General features: G+C 33.7%; 1 protein-coding gene across 7 annotated transcripts in view; it reads right to left on the bottom strand.

Annotated features, from left to right (window-relative positions):
- The window catches only part of VRK2 (VRK serine/threonine kinase 2), a 106451-nt gene that overhangs the window by 8568 nt on the left and 73089 nt on the right, over positions 1-24794 (bottom strand). For all 7 annotated transcript variants that reach the window (XM_009184237.4, XM_031655201.1, XM_021924840.2 and 4 more), the window contains 4 exons: positions 18504-18624; positions 15556-15614; positions 11482-11648; positions 4740-4901 (listed from right to left, as the gene is read on the bottom strand). In XM_009184237.4, coding sequence (XP_009182501.2) covers positions 4740-4901; positions 11482-11648; positions 15556-15614; positions 18504-18624 — 509 coding nt within the window. The remainder of the gene's footprint in view (positions 1-4739; positions 4902-11481; positions 11649-15555; positions 15615-18503; positions 18625-24794) is intronic.

Raw genomic sequence — 24794 nt, 5'->3', positions numbered from 1 at the left:
AGCAAAAATGTATAGAAGAGACAAATGGATAAATTCACAATTACAGTTGGAGATTGTAACATTCCTTTGTCATTAAATAAGAGGACAAAATAAAACAGTAAATATATAAGATTTGAACACTATTAAACAACTTAACCCCCAACTTCGTAAGTATACAAGGAACATTCACTAAACGAGGCCTTTTCCTGGGTGACAAAATAAGTTTCAATGAATTTTAAAAGATTGCAATAATACAGGATGTGTTCTGATGACAACAAAATTAAATTAGAAATCAGTGACAAGAAAGATACCCAGTAAACCTTAAAAATACTTACGAATTAAATAACATACTAATAAATAACCCATGGATCAAATGAATCAAGGGATATTAGAAAATATATTGAACTGAATAATAATGAAAACACAACATATCAAAATTTGTGAAACACAGACAGCCAAAGCACAGCTTACATATTTATAGGTTTAACTATATATATTAGAAAAAAAAATGAAGGAAGAAATTAGTGATTTAAACTTTCACCTTATGAAGCTTGAAAGAATAAATTAAAACCAAAATAAGTAGAATAAAGGAAATGATAAAGAATTAGTGAAATAGAAAACATATCAATGGTAGGATTTAAAAAAAAAAATCAACAAAACCAAAGTTGATCTTTGAAAAAAAAAAAAAATACCAAAGCTGGTCTTTGAGAAGATCAATGAAAATGATAAGCCCTTAGCTAGACTATTAGGAAAAAAAGAAATAAACCAAAAGTTACCATTATCAGGACTGAAAGAGGGAACATCAATGTAGATATTGGTGATGGTAAAGGGATAATAAAGAATATTCTAACTTAGTGCTGATAAATTTGAAAACTTAGATGAGATGGACAAATTCCTTGAAAAACACAAATATAAAACTGACACAAGAAGAAAAAATATCTAATGATCACTCTATATATTGTAGAAAGTAAATATGCAGTTAAAACATTTCCTACAACAAATTATCGGCCCCGATGATTTTCTTGCTAAACTCTATCCAACATTTAAGAAGGGCAAATCTTACAAAAACATTTTCTGAAAACAGAGGGGAACACTTCCAACTTGTGTAATTCATAATGACCCTGAAAACAAAACCATACAAGGATATTATGAGAAAAGAAATTACAGCTGCTCTGTCTATGAAGTAGCCATCCTTTTATTCCTTTACTTTCTTAATAAACTTGCTTTCACTTTGCAAAAAAAAAAAAAAAGAAAAAGAAAAAGAAAATTATAGACCAGTATCTCTCATCAGTCTAGGCATAAAAACCTTCCATGGAACTGAAATTCAGCAGGAACTGAGTTGGAATTCAGCAAACAGAATTCAGCAGGAAAACACATCATGCCTAAGTGGGGGTTTATCCCAGAAATAAAAGGTTGATTTAACATTCAAAAATCAATGTAATTCATCATACTAGTAAAGGGAAAAAATCATATGATCATCTCAAGAGATCTCAAAACAGTATTTAATACTCATTCATTATTTACATTTATTTTTCAACAAATACGGTGAAATTTCCTCAGCCTGATAAAGGGCATTTAGAAAAAAGCCAACAGCTAACTTAATGGTGAAAGAATGAATGCATTCCCTCTAATATCAGGAACAAAGCAAGGATGGCCACAACTTCTATTCAATGTAATACTAGAGCTGCTAGCAGGTGTAATAAGACAACAACAAAAAATAAAAGACATATACTGGAAAGGAAAAGGTAAAAACTGTCTCTATTCATAGACATCATTAACTACGTAGAAAGTCCTAAGAATCTATCTAAAAAATAATGAAACCTACTGGAACGAATATGTAAATTTAGAAAGATCCCAAGATACATGATTATATTGTATATCAAATATTGATAGAGAAAATAAATTATATTTCTATATACCAGCAACAAATAACTGGAATATGAAATTTTGAAAATTAGTACTTAAAATGGGATCAAAATATTTAGAGATAATTTTAATGGAAGATGAATAAGACATCTACACTAAAAACTACAAAACATTGTTGAGAGAAGTTAAAGAAAATCCACATAAATGCAGGGAAGTTCCACATAAATGCAGAGAAGTACCAGGTTTATGCACTGGAATTTTCGACACTGTTGGATGCCAGTTCTCCATAAACTGATCTTTAGACTTAATGTACTCCCAATCAGAATCCCACTGTGCATTTTTTTGATGGAAACTAACAAGCTGCTTCTTAAATTTTATGGAGGAGAAGACCAGGACCTAAAATGGCCAATACATTTTTGAAAGAAAATAAAAGGATTAAATCAAGAACTATTCTAATTTCAGAACTTGCTGTAAAGCGACAGTAATTGATGCAGTGTGGTGATGGTGTAAGGAGAGACAAGTAGAAGAAAATAGAGCCCAGAAATAGGCCCACACTTACACTGTTAGCTCACTTTTGAAAAGGGCTCCAAAGAAACTCATTAGGAAAATCTTTTCAATAAATGATGGTGCAAGCTACATGAAAAAGAGAATCTCAACCCCCACCTCACAGAATACACATGAATTGATTTGAGATGGCTTGTAGAACCAACAATGAAAGCTAAAACCATGAGCCTTCTATAAAAATATATAGCAAAATAGCTTTGTGACCTTGAGGTAGGCAAAGGTTTCTTAGGTATCTTTACAGAAAAAAAAAAACCACAAACTATTAAAGAAAAGATTGATAAATTGAACTTCAAATAAAAATAACAAATAATATAAAAAGTTTCTGCTCATCCTAAGACACTATGAATTAAATGATTAGGCAGGCCACATGCTAGGAAAGGATGTCCATAATACAGATATCTGATAAGGACTCTATGGCTTAACAATAAAAAGACAAATATCCAAGTAAAAATTAGAACACTCAAAAAAGAAACTTTATAAGAACAGATATATGGTCAGTCAAAACATGTGAAAGTGCTCAAACTTAAGTAGACATTAGGTGAATAATTGGAACCACAATAATACACTAATACACATGTTAGAATGGCTAAAATTAAAAAGAGTGACAATACCAAATATTGGGGAGGGTGCAGAGTGGCCAGAACTCTTGTACATTACTGGTGGGAGTACAGAATGGTACTTTCAAGAACTATTTGTCAGCTCTTTGTAAAATTGAACATACACCTGCCCTACGACCCAACAATTCTACATCTCAGGAGAAATGAAACACATTCATAGAAGGATTTGTGCCAGAATGTTCGCAGCAACTATATTTGTGATGGCCAGAAATGAGCAGTAGCCCAAATGTCCATTAATAGAATGAACTTGTGAATTATGATGTCGGTATACAATGGACATGTGAACTATGATACAGTTATACGATAGAGTACTAATCAGCAATGGAAAACACAGATTACTAATACATGCATGAACACGGATAAATCTCAAAAAACACACTGAGTGAAAGAAGCCAGGCCCAAATGAATGCATACTATATGACTGCATGTTTATGAAATTCTAGAAGAGGCAAATCTAATCTAGTGACGAGAATCAAAATGGCAGAACATTCCCTGGGGGAAGAGGACTGACCGGAGAAAAGAACCAAGAGTTTCCGAAGTTATAAAATCTATATATACATATCTCATTGCCACCACAGCCAAAAATGAATCAATTTCTTTGCATCAGTATTTTAATAGTGCCTCCCTATCCCTGTACACCAGGTGATTTTGGTGGACTTAAGTAAGGGATGAAAAAAAATCTCTCAACCAGAGATTTTTAGAATCTCTAAGTTTTGTTACCAAGCACGATTTGCCTTTAATTTTACAAATAGGAACTAAAATATGCCTAAGTGAAGTAGTTCTTTACATAAATTTAAAATGAAACAACAAATAATGCCACTATTTTATACTAGAATAAATGTAAAAGATTGCTATTAGTACTAAAAAAAGCACTTCTGTCTCTGGATAAACTTGTAGGCTTGCTGGCTGGCTGAAGAATGCATAAATACTATGCTTCTAATTTTTGCCTCGGCTGTCAAGAAGTTCAGAGCCAAATTCAGTGCTCAGTTTAGTGATTAACATCCCAGCTGCCTGATATATCAATTTTTCTTGTGGTAGGGTATACAAGGTGGGGTATTAAATTATCCTGTTTCATACTATAAACTACCTCAAATCATTTGTGGGAAATGATGGTATATAAATCATAAAATGTTGGTCATTTCGACAAAATTAAATATTTTTTCACTGCAGATATAAATGCATTGTATGCTTCTCCTTGTTGTCAAAAAAGGTTAGATTAGGGAGGATTTCTGCTGTTACTTGAATGAGTCATCTGCTAAAGGTGAGTCACTATCCGCCCAAATGATTGAGTGATGTAAAAAATACATCATTTTAAAATACAACCACATTGACAGGGAACACTTCACTTATATTTGATTATAAGGGTGAGACTTGAGGAACCAATGTAAAAGTATAGAATACGTTAAGAGTCCCTAATGGATCATAGATGGCAAAATAAATTTAAGTGCACTTCATTACATTCTTAGGATAAAGAAATCAGATCTGTACGCAAATGTGGTTACTGCTATTCTGTTTCTATGATAACTGGTGTTGGCCGCTTTAATTTTATCAGCTGGCTAGGATATTTTCTGTCCCTTCTCATTTAAGAAAACCATATAAACTTGGCCCTCAGGAGAAAATAAGATGTTTTTATTCCCAAAGGGTATATTCTAATGTAACATTAAGTTAAAAAAAGAAAAAAAAACCACACACACACACAAACAACCCTCTCACCTGAGCTGCTTCATTGTTCATCAATCCAATCAGCTTCTCCTCTTTCTGCACTTTTTTCCACGTTGTACAGGGCTCAGTGCTTCTCTCACTGTGGACTTTTTTTTTGATTAACCTATTGTGTGCCTCGTTGACTTGCCTTGTTGCAGCCTTTTGTGAATCAACCTGTTGGTGTAGAGTAAGTAATACTATATATAAAGAAAACTTTTGGTATTTCTTTAAAAAATGCATATATATCCAGATTCTTAAAAATTCTAAACTTGCCAAGCTTTAAAAAAGGAAATAAAGAAGAAAGCAGCAAATGGACATTACAGAAAAACTATAGTCATTGGCAAGATCCAGACCCTTTCTCATCAGTGGGACAAAACCAATTAAAATTAGTGTCACTGCATGCACACATATGTTTATTGCGGTCCTATTCACAATAGCAAAGACTTGGAACTAATCTGAATGTCCATCAATGATAGACTGGGTTAAGAAAATGTGGCACATATACACCATGGAATACTATGCAGCCATAAAGGATGAGTTCATGTCCTTTGTAGGAACATGGATGAATCTGGAAAGCATCATTCTGAGCAAACTATCGCAAGGACAGAAAACCAAACACCACATGTTCTCACTCATAGGTGGGAATTGAACAATGAGGTTACTTGGACGCAGGGTGGGGAATATCACACACCGGGTCCTGTCATGGAGTGGGGAGAGGGAGGAGGGAGAGCATTAGGAGATATACCTAATGTAAATGATGAGTTAATGGGTGCAGCACACCAACATGGCACATGTATACATATGTAACAAATCTGCACGTTGTGCACATGTACCCTAGAACTTAAAGTGTAATAAAAATAAAATAAAATAAAATTAGTGTCACTGTTATGTACTCTTTAGAAATTATCTCTACAGATAACTTGCTTACTGAAAACAACATTTTTAGAGAAAATTGTCACATTTTAAAATTGCACATGAATTCATTATTAACCTTTGCTGGGAGTGTATCCAGTATATCTTTGTAGTTTAAATTCTTATTAATTAAAATCTTAGTTTTCTATCATTGAAGTGAGCCTAATTAATGTGAATATATAAAAGGAGCTTGTGATGTTGCTTGTATTTTTGTGCAGGTAGTTTAACCTTTGAGCAAGATGAATAACAGTTCATGTCATCGAATACTGTGTACCAGTATCAGAGGTTAAGTTCTACAACAAGCTTGCTGTCTCTAAGGTTTCTTTTTCACACCATGGTGATATCTGAGAGATGCCTGACTGTCAATAACCTTGAAGTAGACTCAGAAATAGAAGGGCAGAACCCACAACACTGTTGGAAGATTGAAAGCTACAGTGAAGGTCCTTACATGAAGTATTTGTTCAGCAGCTTCATGTTTATAGCAGCAGAAAGTGCCATCACCTTTTTTTCATGAGTTAAATAGGGGGCAGAAGATAGGAAGAGCACAAAGGGGAAATAATGGAGGAGTCAGTGCCAAAATAGAGAATGAATTACATTGGCTGGGCAAGCACAGCCTTAATTTGTAGTCTCTCAATTTTTAGCTTTTATCGCCAAGTGTGTTCACTCCTTCCCTTTAAAGAATGCTGGTGTTTTGTGGCTAAACCTAAATTGTCACAACACTACTCTATTCTACCCTCCTCCAGGATCCCAGCTTATAAAAGGATGGCAAAACCACTGCCTTTCAGTAACCTGAAAGTTGGAAATGTTTCTTAATCATGCAGGGATTCTTTATTTTCACCACTCAACCCCCTCAAACTATTGGGAAAATTTATGTCACCATCTTCTGAGCCACTTTCCGCTGAAGTCATCGTGGTAATAAATGTACCTGATACCATTAGTGTGAAACGAAGGGTCTCCCATGGTTCTTGCACACAGTTTTATCCTATTAAAACATTGACTTACCAATTATTGTGAAAATGTGTTCCATGTTATAAAGGGTTAGATGAGATTTGCCCTCCCAGCTTTATTGAGATATAACTGACAATAAAAATTATATATATTTAAGGTATACAATGTGATGTTTTGATACATGTATACATTGTGAAATGAATACCACAATCAAGTTATTAACACATCACCTCACATAGTCACCATTTTTTTGTGTGTGGTGAGAATATTTAAGATCTACTCTCTTAGCAGATTTCAAGAATACAATACAGTATTACTAACTACCGTCACCATGCTGTATATCAGATCCCCAGAACTCATTCATCTTATAATTGAAAGTCTGTACCCTTTGACTACCATCTCCCCATTTTCCCCAACTCTCATCCCGACAAATACTGTTCTACGCTCTGCTTTCATAAGTTTTTTTTTTTTTTGATTCCACATATAAATGAGATCATACGGTATTTGTCCTGTGTCTGGCTTATTTCACTTAGTATAATGTCCTCCAGATTCATCCATGATGTTGCAAATGTCAGGATTTCCTTTTTATGGCTGAATAATATTCCATTGTGTGTGTGCGTGTATATATATGTATATATGTATATGTGTATCGTATGTGTGTATATATGTATATATGTGTGTATATGTGTGCATATATACATATATATGTATATAAATATACATACACACAGACACAATATATATAAATAAAATACACTTTGTGGATAAAGAAAATGCATTCTATAACCACAAATAATATTGTGGTTATGGATCACACTTTATCCATTCACCCACTGACATACACTTAGGTTGTGCTGTATTTTGATTATTGTGAATAGTGTTGTGATGAACATGGGAGTGCAGATACCTCTTTGACATATGGTTTTATTTCCCTTGGATACATACCCAGAAGCAAGGTTGCTGGTAGTTTTATTTTTAGCTAAGATATTATTGAAGTTTTTAGTGCCTCCTAGATGCTAGGCATTTTAGGTATAAGAGTTTTTGCCCTGGAAGCCTCTGACGTATCAGCAAAATTTGGTATAATATATTCACTCCTCTGTGAAGGTTCCTGGAAGAGATGGTGCCTCCTGGATCTGCTGTTAGTTGGCTGAATGGTTAGGTTGCACTGCCGTGGGCACTTCTAGCTACTAAACGAAATGATAGCCAATTTATGGAAAATTCTATTTCTAAGGAAACTTTTAAAATTGTAAGAGTGAAGTGGATGACAGTGAACACAGTGAAACTTTTTCTCAAAGACAGAAAAGTAAATATAGAAAACACCCTGGGCATCCCTTATAATAGAAGGATACTATACAAATGTATGACATTTTCAAGAAAGTAGCTATGAAAATGAGGTAGTTTTTATTTAATTTTCCATTGGAACTTCACACTGTTCTATAAAATCAAGAACACCTTTGGACTCCTAAAAATTAATAAATCAAAAATGTGCTTCTAATTAAGAATCTGTATTTCACTATCCTCATATACAGAAAATAAGGAGAAGTTCATAGAATTATTTTGAGACTTAAAGCTTAGGAAAAAATTTTGTAAACTGTTAAATTCTATACAAATAATACTACTACCAATAATAACATACTCAACTCTGGATATGCTATGGAAGCCTCAGATGTAAGGTAAATGAAGGGACAAACTTTTATTGTCTGCCATGCAGTATAGCTTGAACATTTTAGCTCTGACCTGCAGCTACTTCTCTGCCTAGGTAAAGCATTTAGGAAGGATGGGAGGGCTCATTATGCCCAAGTGTCTGCACTATTACAACATATTATAGTATATGACTGTATATTGTATATATGACTCAAGCACCATAATAAGGTGGGAGTCATTGATAAATGGATAAAAGGACCCTCTGGCTCTTGAAAAGTAGCTTTTTCAAGGGTTGTAATGGGGCCTTTAGTAATGCTCTTTTCCAACTTGGCTTTAACATTCCCATCTGGGAATTCTAGAGCTTTAGCTCAGCTCAATAAGCATTCTTACTGAAATATTGTTTCTTTCAGTGAATTTTAGAAATTAAATCCTAGTGGGTGGCATAAAGAGACTGTGATGGTCTTGATGAGACAGTCTTCTAATTTGATTGGCGGTGCTAACTCAGGAGCCCCCAGAACTACTAGCAAGTTACTTCAGTTTTACATCCCTCATTTTGATTCAGGCAAATGCCCCCAAAGATTTGTTTTTCATGAAGAAGTATCAATATCACTACTCTCTTGACAAAAATTCATTTCCAATTTAACTCCAATAACAGTATTTGAGGACTTCCCTGTTCAGGTTTACAGAGAACAGTTTATAATGTCTAGTAAAATCTAGTATTGGAAACAAAGAAAAAAGCTTTTTCTTTTGCAAAAAGGTGATGTAAGTTTGGTGAGATTCTTATGGTAATGTGCTACCTTCTAATACCTAATCAAAATACGTTTTTCTTAAAAATACTATATTTCCCTCTGTATAAGTTTCACTTGTTATTAGCAAAATAACATTTAAAAATGTAAAGAGTTGTAACTTTTTTCCCTTGAATACTGAATGATGGTAACATTTTATTTACTTATATATACCTTTTCTGGTCCAATGTCTTCTTTTAAAATATCTTTGTCCAAAAAATATATTAGTCCAGAGTTCATTCACTAGTCTGTTAAATATCTCTATAAACCAAATACTTAACTCCATATAACTATAAACCCATTTATAAAGTAACAAGAAATGATTTTAGTTACTAATAAGGGGATTCTGTCTGTGACTAAAAAGAAATTTGGAGCCATGTGATTGATATGCATTTTGGAATGATTTTTGTTATGGAAGCAATCTATTGTGGAAATCATCCTATATGTGCATCATTCAGGGGAACTGGGAACAGGACAGTTTATACTGTCATACCTTGCATTTGAACATTTTCGGGTTTGGTTTTTGTAGCATTGCAAAATCTGTAAACTTTAAAAATTAAGATACTTAAAGTTTAGCCACATATGGTAAGCCCATATCTTATGCTATCATTATTAAATAAGTGTGTGCACTTAAAATACTAGAGAAATAAGTAATAAATAAATATTGATCTGCTGCAAAATATATCCCGAAATCATCTTCCTGTCTACACATCCAGGCTGATCACATTTCTTACCAGAAATTAGCGTAGGTCTTAAAAGCATATATTATTTTTAAGTGCTTTTTTTACTCATAAGCAAAATTCTCCAATCAAAAGGAGTAAAATATTCTTGATGGAGGCTCACTGGAAAAAAGTGTTTTATGTTCTATTCTCTACATATAAAAATGGTTTCACAACAAACACCCTTTGAATTTGATGAAACTGAAAATTCTGGTGGATAATAATTAGAATTTTATATCAGAGGATATAGCTATCGGTTTTTAAAATGGCTTTTATATTTCAATTAAGTTTGTGAAACTGAAAAACTACAAAAAGGGAAAATCTACTTAAATTAGCGAAGATTAAGTGGTGACCATTATTGCAACGAAAATACTATGTCAAGGAAATGGCTCTCTGTTTTGTTGCAAAAGTGATAAAAACACGAAAGTCAATAAAACTGTTAAAGTAAGTCTCAGTAATTACCAAGATCAAAATCCAGTGGCTTTTTATTAAACATGAACTTTTGTTCTGCCTTCTGCAATACGTAAATAGTGCTGACAATTGGTTTGTGAGGCACTTGCTACAATAAAATCTAATTGTATCATGAGAGAAAGGTGACAATCAGGAGATCATGAAAAAATTACATATTCTCACTGGTAGTTAATTAGCCATGCAAAACCTCCTCAAACAGATATTCTCTTCTATTAGGAATGATTACTATGCAGGCCTACAGATGTCAATACCACAGTCATTCAAATACTTCTTTTCCTACTAATTGAAGGTTGTAAAGCTCTGGTGCCAAGGTTTTGCTTCCAAAGAGCTAATTTATGACTAGAAGGATATTTTATGTCTTCAGTTGCAGCAACTACAAAATTCAGCAAATCAGAACCATCTGTGCACTGATACTTGACTCACCATTCATCTAGCAGCCTATCAGTCACATTAGTTTGCATCCCGCATTCTTGGCTCATGAACACATGTGATGATCCAAAGTTCATAAGAAATATTAAAAATGAATGGCATCCTGACCCTATCTTATTGTACATGCATCAGGAAAAAAATGCCATCCACACTTTATTTTTGCATATGGATAGTGGTCAAGGAAGACATGGATGCTGCGTTGCCTGTCCACTAATCTTGCTAATAATGGCAGTCTAAGATTTCCACCACCTGCTTAAAAATGCTCGAAATCTTAATTCTTTTTTTTTTTTTAAGTTGGTGTCGGTCTTTTGGAAGATGGCAGACTAAAAGAAGAGGTGTAACTTTTAAAAAATGGTTTTTTTCTTAACGTGGATCTCTGGCATAAACTCTTTTATTTTCTGTAAAGAATTGTTTCCATGGATTGAAATATCAGCACATACAAATAATCTGCTTAAATCTAAGACTATTATCACCACCAAATTATGGCCAAATTGGTAGGCAAAAACAGACGGCAATATCTATTGAAAACCTGGAGAAAAAAAACAAATCATGGCTTTCTCATGAATAACATCAGATTAGCCTTTACGCTAGTCACATCTCTATGACAGTAGTGACTGCTTGCTTTCTTTCACAGTACATAGTAGGCCACAGATCCTATTTTTCTCTGTGAGACAACAGGTCAAAATAACTTGGATCAAACTTTCTTGGTGCTGAGTTAGGGGAAATGGGAGTTAAATATAAGGAAGAAGAAAGCTGTCAGACTCATTTTGAGACCTAAAACAACTTCATTCGATAGAAAAGTATCATAGAAGGTAATCATAGGATAGCAGGGATTATGTTACTTACTTTTTGACTGTTTGGAGTATGGACATTTATACTCTGTCCTTTTGTGGAAAAGTCCAGTGATCCCAAAGGTATTCCATCAGGGTTCAAAATTTTCTTGAGCGCTTGATAGTTTGGCTTTTCATCATAGGCTAAACTATGAGCACATACCAAAAATTGGGCTATTTCACCTGTGAATTAGTAAATTTTTTACATGTTATTCACAATTGGCAAGAATTGTCAAGACTCCAATAATTTCAAAATCTTTCTGTTATCTCTTTGTCTTTTACACATTTACATCTCCTGAAGAAACCAAAAATGAACAATTCAATGAAAATAACTTTTTAAATGATATTCAAAAATGACTGAAATATAGCGACCTACAGAATTGATGAAACTAGTAATGTTTTTAACATATTTTTGTTGATACACTTACAATTCACTGATCTTATGAAGTCTATTTTAATAATTATAGTGATTATGATTTATGAGGTGCAACTAGTAAGGACTACATAAATAATACAATCGACCATACTTCATACTTTATGTTGAACTTCTAAAAGTTCAGTTAAAGTGTTACTATAAACCTCTTTACTTCGAAGGAAAAAAACCTGCAAATTTTTATTAAGGCTTTGATTTTGGGATTATAGCAGTATATTTAGAAATGACCTTGAATTCCATGTTGTTAGCTAAGATTGACTTTAGAATGCATGAAACCTCCCTCATATCCTCCATACCTAGCTAGCCTGGTACACAGCCTTGTGTTTTTGATTTTAGAGCAGTGGGAGGAGAAGTTGCCATCTTTTATTTTTTCCCTAGTATAAAGAAATGTTCCCCTAGAACTACATAGTAAACCCCGTTCCCCCAAAAAGGTTAAGAACTACCAACTTCTAAATACAAACAGAATTAGTAACCAACAGTTACAAACATCACTGCATTAAAATATTTGCAGTTTGCATTTCTTTTTCATGTTGAGGTTCAACCTAAAATTGGAATAGAAGTGGTGATAATACCAAATACTATTTAAAAACTGGCATGTTTTCATTTGTTCACAGAGATGTTTAGATATGCCTTTCCTTTTCAAAAATATATTACTGACTCAAACTCAAGTACTTCTTACTTTCTCACTTGGTTGCCTATATCCATGGTGGGAAAACCTGGGAAACTTCATGGGTTGGCAGGAGTGACTTCCTAATCCTTCACTTCCCCTCCAGGCCTACCTCCACTAAAAAGAAAGGAAAACTGCAGAGGCACTGGGTTTCACTCCCTATAGAGAAAAATTCCAGAAGGAATAGTCATCATCGCTTTCTCCCTATTAAAGTTAAGAGTGATCACTTTCACCATATAGTCCAGAGCTATTTCCTGGGAACATGAAGCTAACATGATTAAAATGTGAACTCTTGGCTCTGGGCTTTTTTTCCTGGACACTGTAGCAATTATGCAACCTATTTTTTCATCTCTGATTTTTTTTTTTAATCAAATTCTGTTATCTAGCATTCGGTCAACCAGATCTCTGTTAACTAGCAAGTGCTGCTATTTTATCACGATATTTATAACTGATGCTTCATGCAGCCCCTTCACAGGGGCTGGGGGCTATCCAATTTCTAAAGGGATGATTAAAAAAAAGATTAACTTCACTACTACTTTAATATAAATATTGTTGTTTTATGGTCCTTTGAAGATTGGTAAGTCAAGTTTGGTACATATTACAATTCCATTAACCAGAATATCCAAAATGAGGAAGAGTTGAATGTGTTGGGAACAAATCACTGTTACAAGACAATGGAAAACTCCTGGCACTCCACCAACTGATAGCAGCTGTGCTGCAAAGCCTTCATGGGACTGGGGTTTGGAAAAATGAGGTACCAGTGAGGTAGGAGGGGGAGAAAATAAAAAGAGCCATTTCCATTATAAATTTATTATTACAAACCTGAAGCTTTGACTATTGTGATGTAATACTGGTTTAAATGTTAGTCTTTCAAGATCTGGATTTATTATATTAAGTACATTTTAAAATTTACGAGCATATTGCCAGAACTATAAAGCAAAATGCCTTGAGTATGAAATTACGATATTTTTAAATCATCTGCTTTTTAAGCCATTGAAATATTAAGTACCATTACTATCAAGAGATAGAAACTTTTTAAACTATTATTATTATGCTTAGTTGGACATGTATGCTGCAAATTTCTTGGCTGTTTTATTTCATAATGTTTCAGTAATAAACTTTTGTAAATCAGTTCCTTCATTTTCATGGTTGTGTTCTTCCTAAGTACAACCTCCTAATTTAAGAGACCTTCATATAATATTAAAGTTTCAACACTTTTTGCTTTAGAAACAGAAATCTGCATTTTATAATTAATAGTACGGATTCAGTAAAATGGTTTGTACTGAGAAACAAAAACTGGGCGTGTCTCCCATCTAGATTACTCATCTGTCTCAAATCTTTTAACAACAGAGTATGACAGAATATACACTGCCCAGAAGCATTTGTCTTTTACAATTCAGGGCAAAATATATATATATTTTTAATGACATCTTCCCATCTCTTTCTGTCCAGTTGACTAAAACATAAATTATACGACTTGGTAAAAATGCCAATAAAGGCCAGGCGCGGTGGCTCACACCTGTAATCCCAGCACTTTGGGAGGCCAAGGTGGGTGGATCACGAGGTCAGGAGTTCGAGACCAGGCCTGGCCAATATGGCGAAACCCCATCTCTACTAAAATATACAAAAATTAGCTGGGCGTGGTGGCATGTGCCTGTAGTCACAGCTACTTGGGAGGCTGAGGCAGAAGAATCGCTTCAACCTGGCAAGGGGAGGTTGCACTGAGCCGAGATCACGCCACTGCACTCCAGCCTCAGTGACAGAGCGAGACTCTGTCTCAAAAAAAAAAAAAAAGCCGTTAAGAATATTAGCCAAAAAGGAGTATTGCCATTTTGCCAAGTTATTGACAGTTATGAAAACAAAAATTTCATCTTGCAACCCATTCCCACAATGAGGATCTCTGTGTGTCTCCCTCAATCAGATGAAAAGTACTAGAGAAAGAGGAAAACAAAAGACTCACGTGAGGAAGGGCTTATTGGACTTGCAAATGGAGGGGGGAAGTAGAACTGGCTTATTCTTTCCTTACCTACACAAATGAAAATTTTGGTTTCTAGTGAAAGAAAGGCTGCGAATATAAGTTACTTAACTCTCAACTTCTCAACCAGATGGAAACAGATGCTATTTGACCTTAGCTAGAGAGGTCAGTGTATGTATCTACTTTCAGAAGTCAGCTAAAAGCTAACTTTGAGATTGCCCAATGTAAACAGAAAACAAGATTCACTCTGATTATCTGTCTTTGAGAAAAAGCAAGACTGATAGTGGGCACTGGCTTTTTCTTATAAGACAGTCTAACTCAATTGTTAAATTAGTGTTGAATAACATGTTGTGTATGCACATAAAAATGACAGGAATGTGGGTAATTACTAGTTGACATGCTATTTTATACAATATATATTGATAACATTGTCAATTAAAAATTACATTGTATACTAACTTGAAAATATGAAAATACGAAATATACCTCCAAATCCCAAAATCATATGCCTTTGCTAATAAAAAATTTTTTTTTTTTGCTGGCAGTTCAGTCAGCATAATACTGTTCTAAATAGCATTCAAGTGTTTAATGATTTGGTTTTTTAAATGACTGATTAAAAGTAGTTTTTCGTTAGGTCAACTTTATCTTCTTTCAACAGTATATAGATGAACAAACCAGGAAGTCTTAACTCTAGAAATACCAGACATAGTTGACTATTAAACCTGTGCATGATTCTCAAAATAGATATCTTTAAAAAAAAAGAGAGAGAGAAATGCACTAAGCAGAACCTAGAATTTTCCACCTCAATATCTTCTTTTGGGGTTCTTGTGTTCTAATGTTAAAGATGATCTAAACATTGTATTCTTTAGCAACTTATTTGCAACATGAAGTGTTCCCTCCTTTCCACCCTGATGGGAATAAGAGCAGGTGGGCTAAGCAAAAGCTACCAAACGAGAATGACAAATGTGGTGACCTGTAAATCTTAAGAGAAGGTTGAAGTTATTATTTGACTTACAGCAACTGCTTCCAGAAGGAGCCCATTTAAGCACTGACTGGGGAAGCTCATCCAATAGACTAAAACAAAATAAAGTAATGCACAATGAACATGTTTTCAACCCTGTGACTATTTTGACTAGAAAACAAAACTCTAACTCTGTGTTGGTAGCTTACCAAAATTGTGACTTTCAGTGCTTTTTTTTTTGGTCATCCAACTATAATGGATAGGAAAGTAAGCAGAAGTAGAGAACCCTCAATGCCCATAAACTAATTTTATATCAATAACCTAGACTAATGTAGGGGCAGAAAGGTGTGATCTTTTTCCTCACCCACCATAAGGGTTGCAGCCAACATTCCTATAACAAAAGACAGGTTAACAGGAGAAAGTATAACAAATTTATTTAATTAAAGTTTTATATGATATGACTTCAGAAATGAAGACCAAAGACCCAAGGAAGTCTATCTTTATGCTTAGGTTTGATGAAGAATAGTCAGCTGTGTAGGAATGTGACTGGACAAATGGGTATGTTCTAATGATACTGAACTGGGGCAGGGGGATCCAGCAAGGCCTGTCCACATTCTTGTTGATGTGTGTAGCATTTATTCCTCCTGGGGATGGGGCAGGACCCCTTTGGAATGAGGGTCTTCAAGGGAGAAGGGAGAGGGTGACCTTTCTAGGTTTAATGCCTTGCTTGGGGTACAGGGGTTCTAGTTTCTATAACCTGCTTTGGTAAAGAGGAATTCTGGTTTCTATGACTCTCTTCTTGGGAGGAGAAGGGATGGGAGACAAGAGGGCAAGAGAAGGTCAGAGAGAAACTTGGCTTCTGAGGTGGCTTCTGGGGCCATCCAGTCTTTCAGTTCAAAGGTCTCAGCATGCCAAAGCACCACACTTTGTGGTATTGTTCTCTAAGCCCCAATATTAAACAAAATGGAATTATAGGAATTATGAATGCTTTCACTCAAAGTTTATATATGCAGAAACACAGAAGAAGTAATATTTACCGTGATTTTTTTTCTCAAAAACAGCAATAAAAATTCATGCAAACATTGTATCTGAAGTATATATGTGCATTGTTCTCCACTGGGCAATATTTTATGCTGTCCCATGGTTAAACAGGTTTGTAGGATGCTCAACTGGTAAGTATAATGCAAATATTCCAAAATCTAAAAAAATCTGAATTCTGAAACACTTCTGGTCCCAAGCATTTCAAGTAAGGAATACACAACCTATAAAAACATTCAACTAAAATTATTTATATGTGTGAGTGAGTCACCACCTCTGGCATAGGCAGTAGCAACAATACACACACTGATCCAGTAGCACGCTATGTCAGGAAAATCAAAGGCATAGGGAGATACAGTGTCTTGGTTGAATATACAATCACGCCCTTATGGGGAATTTCAGTGTCATACCTTCTCAGCAAGTTGAATAAATTATGATTATGTATTATGTACTATAACAAGTTTGAAAATGTCTATGGTTTATCTGAATTATAAACTTCATAATATGATACTGGCTTTACTAGTCTATAGGTTTATATTATTAATCAAGTCAAAATGAAGATATTAACATATGTAGGAGTCCCCAAAATGTAAACAGAAGTTACGTTTGATGTATTAGTATTATATTTTATTTTACATGACATCCTATTATACATAAATATGCATAAATAGGTATATTCATTATAGATACCTACAATGAATATATCTATATATGCATATTGATAAAAAATTAAAGTCATATTAGTCTTATTAAAAAAACAAATATACAATCATTAGAATTAAAATGTTAGTTTTTTAAAATAGCATCATTACTTTGTTACATTGTTGTAATTAGGTAAACTGAGTTGGAAAATTAAATACAAAAACTGTTTATATATTCCCATCACTGTGTTTTGACTTGACCCATATTTCGAAATGTTACATGAAAGTTAATATAGACACATCAATTACTGCAGTAAATAACTGATTTAGTTCTAATATAGACTTATATAAATACGTTTTAGTTTTGGGTAAGGGACTAGGATGATCAAAATTCTGAGTGGAGAAATATTTCATATATGTCAGTATTTACAAACGTAATACATATTTTTCTGAATCTGCAGGCTAATCTTTCTCATTATTAAGAACTGATGCTACACTGAATTTAAAGATAGATTTCTATGAATCAGTTAATTTTCCCCTAGCTTTGTACTCTTCTGTTGAGATTGTCCTACTTAAAACTTAGCTTAGCTGCTGCTTTTGCTACCTGTGGATAACTACTGTTAAGCATATCTTGGTATATAATGAAAAACTGGCTATTCTGTGCTCTATGCAATTGACTTTTTCTTATGCCTGATCAGAGAGAGAATTGTAGAACAGTAACATACTCTGTTCTTAGTCTGACCTAATTTTTATGCTAGCCAAATCCAGGTAATAAAAACTGAATGTAGAATATTAAAAATGTTTATGTGGCTACAAGATTATCTCATGTAAATAGCTCATGTAAAAATTTTCTTTCTTAAGAAAGAAAACTTACTTCCTCCAAGACAGAAATAAGAGGTATGTTGCTCTCACTTGAAAAATATAAGCCCCATTTGTCCCTTTTCACGTTGCTGTTTTACATAGTTAATATCAATCATACCCGGCTCAGACTACTTCAGCATACTTGTACAATGCTAATTTGAAAATACTCTTCCTTGAAAACACTACCACCTAGAATCTAAGCTTTGGAAAATACCATGTAAAGGAACAGATATTTCACTTTATATTTTGCACTGTAATTCAAGTACATATCTTTTTATAATGTTATCTTAATGGATTTTATGTGATAGTTGTTTGGTTTTTTAAAACATATTTTTCAAACTAACGAAATTTGCTTTGGTTGTCATGTTGGGAGAATGCCAGTCTTCTCCATGTTGTTAGCTCCCTTTAATGTATCCCTTCAGACCTGCTGCAGTACATGATGAAATACTTGAAAATCTGTACTTTGTTTTAGCAGTCTGCACAGCCACAGGGTCCTTCAGGCTCTGTTCCCAGGGAAGTTTCCCACACAACCACCGCAGCATGCAGTAGCCAAGGATCTCAACGTCACTTCGTCTGGACAGGGCTATAGGAGTAAGCATTAGAGAAAGATGAGGGATAAGCAAGTCCTTGAAAAATGGAGAAATCTTTGGGTGAACTACTATTGATGAAATATGAAAAAGCCAAATAGGCAAAGTGTTTTATTTGTTCAGCTGGAATAAAACTTAAACGCCCAAGCATTTGGCCCCAGTCCACAGACAGGCAGTGACTGGTTGCTGTTGAAAGTAAGGGTCAGTTTCCTCACCTCCTCCAACTTCATCTTTCCTTAGTCTGGCCTGTCACATGAACTTGATCCCCATGGCCTCTGACATGATCCAGACAACCCATAACCCAGCACCAACACTTTCTCAAAGAGCCAAGCAGTAAAACAAAGAAATAAATGTCTGCAGCTAAATTGCTAACATATGTTCCAGGAAGTCCATAGGGTCTGCATTGGTCATGCAGAGACCCTCTGAGTGCAGACTAAACATTGATGGCCTTTCCTGTTCCACTCACACTAGCAGCATTTTCAGTTGGAAGAATATGACAAAACTGCCATCTAGTGTGCAGTATTAAAAAATGGGTCTTTCTGAAGATTTTTCAATCACATGAAAATACAATAAAAATATGTCTCCTGCTTTGGATACAGGGTTCTACAATTTTACAAATATTATTTTTAGATATAAGCAGCAGCAAGCTAAAATTCTGGTCCCATATCTATATAAAAGTGAGGCAACGGTATTGGAGGCTGGGGGGAGAGCCAAATAGAGGCTTTCAAAATTTAATATAAGATGGCTTTTCATAAAAAGTACATTAAAAGCACATTTTCAGGCCCTTGTATCATTTGTATCAAGCTATTAAATGCTGTAGACCAATTTAATAATTTAATATATATTTGTAAGTACCTTATTGAGAAGATGGACAATGAAACCTAGGAAATGTATGAAATATAACTGATACTTATTAACAAACACTGAAATAAGGATTAAAACATTAGCAAATACCCATAAAATAAACTCATTTTTATAGTCATTCAAAATTGTTATAAAACAATAGGCTGGTATTTACATTTCTATCATTACTCGAATGTTCATCTGTGTAGGGATATATAATCTCCTAAGAGCAGTAAGTGGCTGTTAAACCTGCTATAAACAGGTATCCTATTTTATTATCTTTCATGAAATAAACTCTGAAAAGTTACTCAGTGAACTTAGTTTTTAATTTAAAAAGTCATCTACTAAGAACAATGATGCCAGCACATTGTAACTACTTTTGGTTACCATGTATAAGTTATTATAAAAGCAGAAGACATGATTAGCTCTTACACTCTAACTGCTATTAGCGTATTGGATTATTAAAGGCCCTTCAATCTAGCAGAATGCTACAGTCCCATGGGTGCCATTTACTTTCCGCACAAGCTTCAACAATGTCCTAATGCAAGACTTGGCTCTCACGTTAAAATAAAAACACAATCTCTACCACACTGTTCTGTAGTGATTTCTTCAGTAATAAATCTCCCATTAATAATGGAATGGTTCCATTTGTACAGATGTGTTCACAAGTCCCCTTTCTATTATGGCAATTCCTGATTACCATCACTTAAAAAAATTCATATCCTCTAATTTTCAAAAAATGATATTCTGGCACCATGTTTGGATGATATAAGCTACCCACAAGAGGCCCTTTGAGGAAAAACAATCAGAATTAAAATAGATTGAACTTTCCTAGCCATTTCCCCCACCCCCCAACTGAGGGATTAATTGATATGAAGCTGTAAGTAATGACAAGTCATTTAGATTTCTGAAGCCAATCTTTCATAAACTGGTCTTCATTTGAAATAGCCCTTTGAGAGTTAACTTTACTTCACCATTATAGTTTGGGCTTACCTAATTAAAATACATTATCACATTTTTCAATCTTTTATTTTCTTTTTTGCACATATGTATTAATAACTATGGTTAGGTGAATGTTTTACCACTGTTTACATCCAATAGTCACCCTTTCCTTTCCCCCCACTGAAGAGTGAGGGACTAAAAATGTTTCTAACTACATACCTCTACCTGAAATTCCCTCTCAGAAAAACAAATTGAAAAGTTTGACTTGTTTAGTGAAGTTAAAATCTTAGACTTTGACAATGATTGTCTTCTTTCTATCTACTGTACACAGAGGAGTAATTTTAATACCTGTTAATTAAAAACAAATATTCTGGATGACAATATTAAAATATATGTGTCCATGTATAGTTTACACAAAGAACTGATTATAGTCAGAGACTATTAGTGTCTAACTGTAAAAAAAAAATTTTAATTTGAAAGTTGTTTCTTTAATTATACAATTTTCAAATTCATTTTAAAACATGTTAAGTGAAGCAGTAAATAGAGCTCTGGACTAGGAATGAGATCCAATTCTTGCCCTGCCACTAATATTTTACATTTTCAGCTCTAAAATCAGATGATACTGTGCAATATATTTCTTTTTAATATATTTTCATTCATTTGAATAGACAATACATTATGCATTGTTCTGTTTCTGAGTCACGTATTTGCACAATTTATTGTAATACATAGGGTTCTTCAGTGGCATTTGGTAATTAATGTAATTACTGACAGTATATTTTCATATAGATGTCCTAAAATGAAGTGTTTACTTATCATTGCTTGGAACTGTAATGAGATTTAGTTATTTCTAAACTTTCTCAAGTTAGTTTCTAAATATTATTAATAGCATCTAACTTATATTGAGCTTACTAAGATGGAGTAATATACATCACTCTTTTTGTTGAAAGCCTGTGGTATTCTTAATTGTTCAACATTTCTAAATTATAAAGTACTGCCAAAGTAAAAACAATTAGAAAGAAATAGGCACAGGTGGGGATTTAAATTCTATTTAACTAGAAAGAAAATTTTAGAAATGGCTGATAGTAGAATGCATAATTAAAATAAAAACAATTGACGTGATTTATGGAGAGCTGCTACTGTGCCTGCTACTGTGCCTGGCACTCTACCTTTTTATTATTTCATCTAATGTTTCAAACAATTTAAAGTAAGTATTAGTCCTACTGACAACAATATGGAGACTCAGAGAGGTTAAATAATTTGCTCAATATCACAGAGCAAAAATTAATAGAGCTCGTCACTGAAATCCAAGTCTTTCAAAAACCAAAGCCTGTGCTCAATCTTATAATTACTTTGCTGATGGGCACGGTGGCTCATACCTGTAATCCCAGCACTGTGGGAGGCTGAGGTGGGCAGATCACCTGAGGTCAGGAGTTCAAGACCAGCCCGGCCAACATGGCGAAACCCCATCTCTACTAAAAATACAAAAATTAGCCGGGCATGTTGGCACACACCTGTAATCCCAGCTACTCAGGAGGCTGAAGCAGGAGAATTGCTTGAACCCAGGAGGTGGAGGTTGCAGTGAGCCAAGATAGCACCACTGTGCTCCAGCCAGGGTGACAGAGACAGACTCCATCTCAGAAAAAAATAAAAACAAACAAAAAAAAATAATAATTACTTTGCCTCCATCATTAGTTTTAACACCAAACAACATTAAACATATGACTTCCATAGTGAGGAAGGTATTTGAAGCAGGCATTTAAACTTAAAGCACCAACACATACTGACACAAAAATAGTGGTTTTGGCAAGGAATAAATAAGTGGAAGATCTGGATATCTAAGCTGCATCACTGACCAAATTTTTCATGTTACTATCCTTTCATGAAATTATTTCTTTTAAGTTATTTCATTCCAATGAAGAAGGATTAGTTAAAATATTTAACTATAAAGTGACAAATGGTCCTTCTGAACTGTTATAAGAACAACAGATAAGTTATCTTAGTGAACTAGTCCTTGGTCTAAAGACAAACTGGAATAAAACTAGCCCAATTCACCAAATGGACTGAAAGAGGAAGTGGGAGAAAAAGAAAAGTCTACATATTAATTCCAAGATTTATCTCCTTATTTGCCTAAAGTGTTTTCTGTTTCATTTTATTTCTTATACTGAGTAACATGGAGTATGAAGAAAAACAGGGTTCAGTAGGAAATAATAAAGTGAACTTGAAAATTTCTGCATCAAGCAGAGTTCAAATGCCCAAGATATTAATACATGTGCTCAGAACGACAGTAAGAAAGCAGAAAACATCTGAATAAGTGAAACAATCTGACAAAGTGAATGGTGACTATCTGCAGAACAAATTTAAAGTTTATTCTTAGTTTTCAAACTGGTAACCTATGCAATTCAGTATTTTGTCAATTCTGGTGTATAAAGATCCAGAATATTTTATGGTGATCATGACTTAACTGCAATTTCAAAAAGGATATTAGGAAATATTAGGATGTAATGTGTCATATTTCAGATAAAATATTAAACCCAGGCCTCTCTTATTTTTTCAGTACCTTTTAAATTTTAAGCCCTAGTTTTGTGGGTGTGAAACTTAGGAAAAGTCATTCAATAGAGCAAATGTATCTTAGACTTGGCCAATGTAAGTATTCTTAACCCAACCAAAAGGCCAAGACATAAGTATTGCGTAAACCATGTCATTTCCCCAAATTTGGTAGCATGAAAATACATTCTCAGTTTATTTCACATACATTTTGTAAGTCGGAGTGCTAGATTAGAGGGAAATGAAACCATGAAAAAATAACACAAGACTTGGATTTCACATATCGTAGCAATTGGCAAAAATAAAAAAAAATATATTCAATATATTTATTTCTTTGATACTAAATATATTGGATAAACAAATGGACATTTAAAATACAATTTAGATATATTTTATGGTCATCAAAGATGTCAAATTAAGATAGGTATTATAGACTCAATGCACAGGTCTGAAGTATTTAAAAAAGCTCAATATGTTAAATGCAGTGTATCTCTAGAGAAATTAGGTATTGACTGCATGCCTCAGTGAGTAGAAAAATCTACAAAAATCTATACCACACATTGATTCAAATATTGCTTTTTAACATTACTAAGAATGTAACAAATTTTAAAATAGTATATTTGACACAAATATAATTCTCTTTAAATATCAGGCAATAAGCCCAAAATATGTCAGTGTTTATACATGTTAGTTTTTATAAAGAATAAAAAAATTAATAATAGAAAAAATAAGCCCAACATATATTACTCTAATTTTATATTAAATGAAGCACTTTAGCCACTTACAAAAGTGACCTAAAGGTCACACAAGAGAATTGAGTTTGGAAGAATAACCACATTTAAAAAAAAAACAATACAGATATGCAGATGTATAGGAGTTCTAGGAATAGTTATCCATCTATTCATCCATCTGTCCATCCATCTCTATACATCTCCATGCATATCTTTTGGTTTGTAATAACGTAATAGCTAATTTTTTTCCCTTTTAACTACCCTCCTTTTACGTAAATTTGAATTAGAAAATGCTTAGATGTAATGGCTGATTGGCAGCTTATACAAGTTCCTTCATTATAAAAACTCAATCCATAGAAAAATGAGATTTAGCTTGAGTTTTTTAATAACCTGCTACAAAAAGTAGCACAGAACAGATAGTCTGATCTGGCTAATAGTAGTCTCTATTGAGTGGCTAACTCATAAGTCAGTTTTACATTGAAGCTTGAGTATTTCTCTTCAGGTCTCTTGGTCTGACCAAGAGATAGACCTGACACTTGGCAAATGCTCTGGCACCTATAAGTTCTATATCCTAGTGAATTTTTTTTTTTTTTTTTTGCTCTTTATACTTTATTTTGCACTATTTTTCCTCAGTATTTGATCTCATAGTTGGACTGAAAAAAAATTTTTTCTAAGATTAAACTACATCGTGGCTGTATTGAAAGTAAACACATGAATATTTATGAATCTGACCTGCATTTTCCTATAGGCTTTATGGCATTGTTTATTCTGGTTTCTAGATATGGCTAAATGATTATTTATTTTCTAATAAAATCATCAACTGAAATGTTTTACTTTTGAAAATTAAATGTAAAATACAGGAGTGAACAGTATTCAGACATTTGAGGATATCATACCTTCCATTTTATATCCCAGACTAAAATGTCACATTAAAATGTCAGCAAATATATATGTGGGTGTGTGTGTGTATATATACATATATATATATATATCAATATGCCTAGAATTTTAGTGTAAATCCTGTTTAAAATACATTAAGAAAATCTACTATTTTATAGGAATCTGGTGAAACCTTTGATAAAAATGAATATCCATTCTATCAT

Source organism: Papio anubis, chromosome 14 (assembly GCF_008728515.1).
Source record: "Papio anubis isolate 15944 chromosome 14, Panubis1.0, whole genome shotgun sequence".
Classification (NCBI taxonomy): domain Eukaryota; kingdom Metazoa; phylum Chordata; class Mammalia; order Primates; family Cercopithecidae; genus Papio; species Papio anubis.
Note: the sequence above shows the minus strand (reverse complement) of the source record. Positions and strands in the feature narration are given on the sequence as shown.